Genomic DNA, 8,668 nt, shown 5'->3' on the forward strand with positions numbered 1-8,668 from the left:
GATGCCAAAGGCGCACAGAACGCTGTTACCTTCCCACCGTAGTGGTCCCTATTTTTCTACTTGCGTTTTTACGTGCTTTCGAACTGCTAGGTTGGCAGAAGCTGGGATGAGTAACAGGTGCTCACTCCGTTACGTGGCACTTGGGATTCGATCCGCCAAACTGCCGACCTTCTGATTGACAAGCTCAGCGTCCTAGCCCACTGAGCCACCACGTCCCTTTGCCTATCTATATAAAAGGTAAAGGTTCCCCCGCACATGCGTGCTAGTCGTTTCCGACTCTAGGGGCCGGTGCTCATCTCCGTTTCAAAGCCGAAGAGTCAGCGCTTGTCCGAGGAAGTCTCCGTGGTCATGTGGCCGGCATGACTAGACGCCAAAGGCGCATGGAACGCTGTTACCTTCCCACCGTAGTGGTCCCTATTTTTCTACTTGCATTTTTACGTGCTTTCGAACTGCTAGGTTGGCAGAAGCTGGGACGAGTAACAGGCGCTCACTCCATTACGCGGCACTCGGGATTCGATCCGCCAAACTGCCGACCTTCTGATCGACAAGCTCAGCCTCCTAACCCACTGAGCCAGATTTTAGCTGGGGCCAATTTGTGTGATCTTGCAAGAAAATCTGCACCTTGAAATTGTTCTGAACCAGCCCTCTTCTAGCAAACCCCTATTCAAAAAGAAGAGACTGGAGAGCGTCCAAGGCTAAAAGGCTTCTGCCAAGATTTAATTACGCAGTTAACAAAAACACTAGAGCTTGTCTTCTCAAGCGGAAAAGTTGCTTTCAGCAACCAGCCCCTCCCCAAACACTCCTTTTATAGAGAGCTCAGGGCGTGGTCTCCCTGTGCCTCCTCCCGAGGAGTCCCACATTCTTTCTTTGTTTGTTCCTGCTCGACTGCCTCCTGCGTCGGGCGTCCTTGAACAGGGCCAGCTGTGGGTCATCATCTTCCGCACTATCGGGCTCACGCAGCTGAGAAGAGGGCCCCGGCTGGGAACTCTGCCAAGCCTCCACGCCATCATCAACCGGTTCGTCTCCCACACGGTCCTCCTCCCCCTCATCTGAGTCATCCGACACGTCTGAGCCGGCTGCCGAAACCACAGGCTGGCCCTGAGTCACAACACTATCCCGCACCGCAGGGCCCTTCCCCCGGGTCTGCCGATCCGGATGCGGTCGGGATGGGAACTGTTCGTGAAACGCAGTCACCAACGCAGGGGCATGAACGGCGGTCGCGTCTTCCCATGTGAAGTCCTCCGGCCCGTACCCTTTCCACTCGATCAGGTACTGGAAGCGACCTTTCAGCCAGCGGGAATCCCTGATGCTGGCGACCTCGTACTCGGGGGTGCTGCCTCCATCACGAGTTCCTGATGGGGGAGGTTCCGCTTGGCGAAGTGGACAGGCCGGTTGTTCGGGGACCAACAAGGACCGATGGAAGACGGGGTGCACGCGCAGGGAACGTGGCAGAGTTAAACGATAGGCGACCGGATTGATGACGGCCTCGACTGGGAACGGTCCAAGGTAACGGTGGTCCAGCTTCCTCGCCGGCCGAGTGGATGGTAGGTTCCTGGTGGACAGCCAGACCCGATCCCCCACCGATAGTGGAGGCGTATCCCTTCTCGACCGATCGGCGAACCTCTTGTAGTCGGCCTTGGCCTTCTCCAGATGGATCGCCTGTAACTCCGCCATAAATTCGTTCGCTGCCGGCTCCGATGAGTCCACGGGAGAAAGGGGGAAAAACCGGGGGTGATAACCCACGTTGGCCAAGAACGGTGTCATCTGCGTGGAGGTGTGCTGCGAGTTGTTAAAGGCAAACTCGGCTATGGCCAAATAGTCCACCCAATTGTCCTGCTGCAGGTTAACGTAGCAGCGCAGATACTGCTCTAAGATGCCGAGGACCTTCTCGGTACCCCCGTCGGTCTGAGGATGATGCGCGGACGAGAGGCAAACCTTAATGTCCAACGCCCGCATCAACTCCTGCCAGAAGCGGGCTGTAAACTGGGCCCCCCTATCGGAGACGACTCTATCGGGAAGGCCGTGCAGCCGGAACACCTGCTGGATGAACATGCGACTAGTGGCGCGAGCTGACGGTAAGCCGCGACAGGGGATGAAGTGCGCCATCTTGGTCAACATGTCCACCACCACAAACACTGTCGTGAAGCCGGAGGATGGGGGTAGATCCGTCAGAAAGTCCATGGACACAGCCCCCCAGGGTCTCTTGGGTGTTGGCAAGGGCTGCAGTAAACCAGGCGGGGCCCCTGTCGCTGACTTGGCCTGCCTGCAAGGAATGCAGGAGGTGACATAAGACTGGACATCGTGTCGGACTCGGGGCCACCAGAAGGTACGGGAGACCAGGTTCAGAGTCTTGAACAGGCCAAAATGCCCCGCAGCCGGGTTATCATGACACTGGCTGAGGACGAGTCCCCTGAGTGGCCCTCCTGGAACATAGAGCCGGTCACGATAATACAGGAGTCCATCCGCGACCGACCAAGGCGAATCTGGCCCCACCTCTTCCTTCCGCTGAGCCACCCACGCCTCCTGCTGCTGCGCCTCCCGGATCCGAGCCCGTATATCCACCGGCTCCCGTACCGCAGCAAAAGACTCGACGGGGATCACTGTCCTGGGCGGAAGCTTGTCTTCCGCTCGGGTGTATTCGGGCTTTCTGGACAGAGCATCCGCTCTCTGGTTGTGCCCGCTTGGTATGTACCGCACCCGGAAGTCAAACCTCGCAAAGAAGAGGGACCACCGGATCTGGCGTTGATTCAAATTCCGAGCGGTCTGCAGGCTTTCCAGATTCTTGTGGTCCGTCCGGACCTCAATCTGATGCCGCGCCCCCTCCAGATGATGCCTCCAAGCCTCGAACGCCGCCTTGATGGCCAGCAGCTCCTTCTCCCAGATGGTATAGTTGCGCTCCGAGGGGTTCAATTTCCGAGAGTGATACGCGCAAGGGAAAAGGGTACCGCTGGGCGTCGTTGCCTGGAGTAACACGGCCCCAATGGCAATGTCGGAGGCGTCCGCCTCCACGACAAACGGCCGTTGCGGGTCGGGATGTTTCAAGATGGGCTCCTTCATGAAGGCGTCCTTCAAAGCCTGGAACGCCTGTTGTTCGGGGGCGTTCCACTGGAACCGAGTCTTCTTCTGCAGGAGCCGGGTGAGGGGGGCTGTCAAGGCAGCAAAGCCAGGGATGAATGTCCGATAGTAGTTGGCAAATCCAAGGAGTCGCTGAACGTCCTTCACGCGACGCGGGGGTTGCCAACTCTGCAACGACTCGACTTTACTCGGCTCCATGGCGATGCCCTCAGGAGAAATGCGGTGACCCAGGAAATCGATGGTCACCTGGTAGAACTGGCACTTCTCCAACTTGGCAAACAGCCGATGTTCCCGGAGGCGCTGCAGGACCTGACGGAGATGCTGATGATGCGCTTCACGCGACGGGGAGTAAATCAGGATGTCGTCCAGGTAAATCACGACAAACTGGTCCAACAGATCCCGAAAGATATCGTTCATAAAATGCTGAAACACAGCGGGGGCGTTGGTCAGGCCAAACGGCATCACCGTGTACTCGAAATGTCCATAGCGAGTACCAAACGCCGTCTTCCACTCATCACCCGGCCGAACCCTGACGAGGTTGTAAGCTCCACGCAGGTCCAGTTTCGTGAAGATCTTAGCCTCCCGGAGTCGGTCCAAGAGCTCGGGGATGAGGGGCAGCGGGTAGCGGTTACGCACCGTGATGGCGTTGAGTTTCCGGTAGTCACAGCAAAGCCGTAACTCGCCCGACTTCTTTTTGACGAAGAGCACGGGCGCAGACACTGGCGAGGACGAGGGCCGGATGAAACCACGAGCCAAATTCTTTGTCAGGAAATCCCGCAATGCAGCCAACTCGGGCTCCGACATGGAGTACAAACGCCCCACTGGGAGAGGCGCATCAGGGACTAGATCAATGGAACAGTCATAGGGCCTGTGCGGGGGTAATTGGTCCGCCTCTGACTCGCTGAACACATCAGCAAAGTCGGACAGTTCGGGAGGCAAGGAAACCCCTGAGGAACCCTCCACCTGGCCGGCACAGATATGGCGGGTGTGGTCCACGCACTGCAAACTTGGGAAGGTGACCAAGTTCTGAGACCAATAGATCTGTGGATCATGCGCCCGGAGCCACGCCAGTCCCAAGACCACGGGGAAGTGCAGATCCGAAGTGACGTAAAACTGAATGGCCTCCACATGGGTACTGATGGCCATACACACGGGTTGCGTGGCGGCCGTAATAGGCCCGGACAGGAGCACTCGACCATCGATGGTCTCCACAAGCATGGGCGGATCCACTGGACACTGGGGAACAGCCCATTTGGCCACAAAGGCCGAATCCATAAAGTTAGTGGTAGCCCCAGAGTCAATTAAGGCATGGACCGGAATCCCCTCTGGCTTGCCAGGAAGGATCAGTCGTGCCTCCAGAATCAAATGCCGTGGAGGTTCACAGGCACCGTCGGAACGGCGTCGCTCGGCGTGGTCGTTGTGGGTCGCCCGATCTTTCACACCGTCTAGATCGGGCTCGGGCCGTTTCCCGATAGCAAAGCAGGGGACTTTCTCGGGGCAGGCTTGGTCACTGACGCCCGCTGACGCTTCTTCGGGCAAGAAGCAGCCAAATGTCCAGGGTCCCCACAGTAAAAACACAACCCCTCCGATCGTCGTCTGTCCATTTCCGTCACCGATAGACGGGACCTGGCGGCACCCAGCTCCATTGGCTCCTCCCTCTGGACTGGGGGCTCACGCACAACAGGGGCGGCAGGGGTCTGTGGGGTGGCACGGCGACTCTTACGCTGCTGCAGCCGGGCATCGATCCGCAGACAAAGATGGATCAGCCCATTCAGGTCTGAGGGAATGTCCACGCGGGCCAGCTCATCCAACATCTCCTCTGTCAAGCCATCCTGAAAGGCATCCACGAGCGCAGCCTCATTCCAGGCGGAATCCTGGCTAAGCAGCCGGAAATCGCTGATATAGGCCTGTAGAGGGCGCTGACCCTGCCTCAAAGCTTTCAGGCGTCGGGTGGCAGTCTGCGCCTTAATCGGGTCCTCGTACATGAGGCGCATATGGTCACAAAACCCCCCAAAGTTATCCAACAAAGGGCTAGGCTGTGCCAACAGAGGCGTGCCCCAACGAGCTGCATCTCCCGACAGAAGGCTCAACACGAATCCCACCTTATCTCGGTCAGTGGGGAAATCAGCTGCTCTCACGCTGATATAAAGCTGGCATTGTCCCAGGAAGGCAGGAAACAGTTCTGGTTTACCAGCAAATTTATCCGGCATAGCTATCTGACATTTCCTCCTGGGTGGGGGTGCAGCATGTACCTGAGCTTGCAGTTGTGCCACCTGAGCTGCCAGCAAAGTGAGTTGCTGGGTGAGCTGGGCATTCTCGGCAAGAAGCTGCTCCATCGTAGTAATAAGGGGTGGGTGGCTGAAAGCAAACTGTTCTGAACCAGCCCTCTTCTAGCAAACCCCTATTCAAAAAGAAGAGACTGGAGAGCGTCCAAGGCTAAAAGGCTTCTGCCAAGATTTAATTACGCAGTTAACAAAAACACTAGAGCTTGTCTTCTCAAGCGGAAAAGTTGCTTTCAGCAACCAGCCCCTCCCCAAACACTCCTTTTATAGAGAGCTCAGGGCGTGGTCTCCCTGTGCCTCCTCCCGAGGAGTCCCACATTCTTTCTTTGTTTGTTCCTGCTCGTCTGCCTCCTGCGTCGGGCGTCCTTGAACAGGGCCAGCTGTGGGTCATCATCTTCCGCACTATCGGGCTCACGCAGCTGAGAAGAGGGCCCCGGCTGGGAACTCTGCCAAGCCTCCACGCCATCATCAACCGGTTCGTCTCCCACACGGTCCTCCTCCCCCTCCTCTGAGTCATCCGACACGTCTGAGCCGGCTGCCGAAACCACAGGCTGGCCCTGAGTCACAACAGAAATACTGAACCACAGCGTGAACAATTCTCTCTCAATGCCTTTGTGCGGAGGGGAGGAGAGACAGGAAGGACACTTTTCCCTTTCCCCATTGACTTTGTTTGTCAGAAGATTGCAAAAAGTGATCATATGACCCCAGGATGATTTGTGGGATTCAGCCGGTTCGCACCACTTCGGCAGCTAACCGGGAGCTAATTTTTTGTTGCCCAGGCCCAGAATGGACTTCCGGAAAGCGGCATCCACACAGAGAACCAGTTGTTCACATATTTGAATCCCACCACTGCCCACCGTAATAATAATAATAATAATAATAATAATAATAATAATAATAATAATAATAATAATAATAATAATAATAATAATAATAATAATAATAAGTTGGAAGGGACCTTGGAGGTTATCTAGTCCAACCCCCTGCTCAGGCAGGAAACCCTATACCATTTCAGGCAAATGGCTGTCCAGTCTCTTCTTAAAAACTTCCAGTGTTGGAGCATTCACCACTTCTGGAGGCAGGTTGTTCCACTGGTTAAACAATCATTTTTACCAATTCAGTGGCCTCCTGATGCATTGGGAGAACAACTCCTACAATCCTCCAGACAACAGGGCAACTGGCTCTAGTCCATCCGGATGTAGAAGGCTGTTGTTAAGGCAATTCTCCATTCAAAGAGGGAATGCACTTGTGGAAAGTGGGTCCTGCAAAATGTGCTAGCAGGGCCTTAGTCACCCATCATTAGTCAAAGGGAATAAACACTTCAGCAATTCTTCACAACAGTTCTTCGCCTATCATTGCAAAAAGACGCCAAGCCTGAAGTCATGAGCCTTGATTATAAGCAGCCTTGGTATATATGTGGAACGGAAGGGAGGGGGAGAAAGAGAGGAGAGACAGATGCCGTGCATCAGTTTGGGGGTTGTGAATAAATGAGGAGAGTGAATATGTCTAAGCAGGAAAATTAGCATTACTGTCAAGACGGGAGTGCAACAACGCCCTTCTCCCCTGGTCTTGCTAGCTGGAACTGCTGAAAAGTGTAATTTAGTAAGCCCTGCAGTGATTCCATTACATTAAGGAGAAGAGCCCCAGATTCAGTGATGGCTACTAAAACCTTATTTTCAAATTGCCCCCATCGTCTTGCCTGGGCCATGCCTTATGATTCTATGCAAGATGCACACGTTATGCTTCCACGTAAAAACACTGTAAGGAATTTTGTGTGACATCAGTGCCCACAAACTGTGTGTGTGAAGGCTTCACACACAGTCTCTTCCCCGTGCACATTTCTCTTCAGCTGCACGATTCTCCCCTGAGTGGCAGCAACATCTTCATAAATTGCCAGGTGGCATAACAGTTATGAGGAGGGCACCACTCAGGAGTAGCAGCTGTTTGGTTGGCTAAGGGGACTCCACTGGTGATGGAGTAGACGGTGAATGGCTACAGAAGTGCAAAGTCTTTCCAATTACGTGTGTGTGTGTGTGTGTGTGTGTATGCGAGACAGAAATAACATGCGTGGAAAGTTGGGTTGGGTTTTCTGGGGAGGTGAGAAGGGCAGCAAACCCACCTATCTTCTCCAGGACTGGCCTCATCCATCCTACCTCCAGGCACATTTCCTGCAACACAGGGAAAAGCTCCTTGCAGCAGCAAAGGTCTTTGTATGAAGCAGCAGCAACGGGACGTGGAGTTGAAGGAGACCAGCAGAAGACACTAAAGAGGTCTACAAAGTTGACTATTCCAAACAGAGTTGGAGAACATATTTAGAAGAATTTACCAAAGAGAAGAAGAGCAAATACTTCCAACACTGGAAGTTTTTAAGAAGAGACTGGACAACCATTTGTCTGAAATGGTATAAGGTTTCCTGCCTGAGCAAGGGGTTGGACTAGAAGACCTCTAAGGTCCCTTCCAATTCTATTATTATTATTATTATTATTATTATTATTATTATTATTATTATTATTATTATTATTATTATTATTATTATTATTATTATTATTATGATGGAAGGGAATGCAAAGCAGTCTTACCACCAGGTAGCTCCGCAGGCCCGCAGGTGTCTCTCTCTTCTCCCACATCGTAGACCCAGAGTTTCTTATAGCAGAATTTCCACAAGCCAAAGTGGGCGGCCTCGCAGATGGCGGAATGGTTCTGCTTGTAGGTGTTCATTTCCACCCAGAATTCTGTGCCCACCGCCAGCACCGTCAGGGTCATCCCCACAATGGCCACAAAGAATGCCAGCTTGATCTTGCCTTCCTGCTCGTCCGCCAGAACTTTCTGCCGTTGGGTCTCTCCCCTCCTGTGCACGGTCATGCGCTGCTCCCGGTCCTGAAGGAAAACGTTGGGCCACATCATTGCCCCTTTTCCTGATCCCTGCTTGTTTAGGGAATCTATTTTGCCCGTAAAAAAAATAAATAATAAAAAATAAAAGCTAGCTTGTCTGCTGCCCGTAAACACCCAAGCTCTGAGCCAGGTTTTGTGCTTGGGTTTGTTGCCCAGCTTTTTCTGAGTTTTATCTAGGTCAACACACTGCAAGCAGTGCTGAAAAGTTGTCGAGCACTCTCCCCGCGCCCCTGTGTTTTCGAGGCAGTGCCCCCAACTTGGCAAGGAGCACAGCGGCTACCTCAGCCACCCTGGTGCCTTCGCAAGCCTACAGAGCACCTGTTAGTGTTCCTCAGCCATCCTCCAGGCAGCGAGGGTTATTTTAAGCTGTGAGGTTCATAGACAGTCTGGATGTGTTTGTGTGCAGGGGTATGGTGCTC

At 53.8% G+C, this 8,668-nt stretch overlaps 1 protein-coding gene across 1 annotated transcript in view; it reads right to left on the minus strand.

The window, feature by feature from the left end:
• Positions 1-8,349, minus strand: part of LOC308676092 (voltage-dependent calcium channel gamma-6 subunit-like) — a 47,490-nt gene extending 39,141 nt beyond the window's left edge. Inside the window, exon 1 of the mRNA XM_081341815.1 lies at positions 7,937-8,349. Within this exon, the coding sequence (XP_081197941.1) occupies positions 7,937-8,261 (325 nt within the window). The 5' untranslated portion in view covers positions 8,262-8,349. The remainder of the gene's footprint in view (positions 1-7,936) is intronic.
• Positions 8,350-8,668: the final 319 nt, after the last annotated feature.

This window comes from Vipera berus, assembly GCF_964194415.1.
Source record: "Vipera berus genome assembly, chromosome: W".
NCBI lineage: Eukaryota > Metazoa > Chordata > Lepidosauria > Squamata > Viperidae > Vipera > Vipera berus.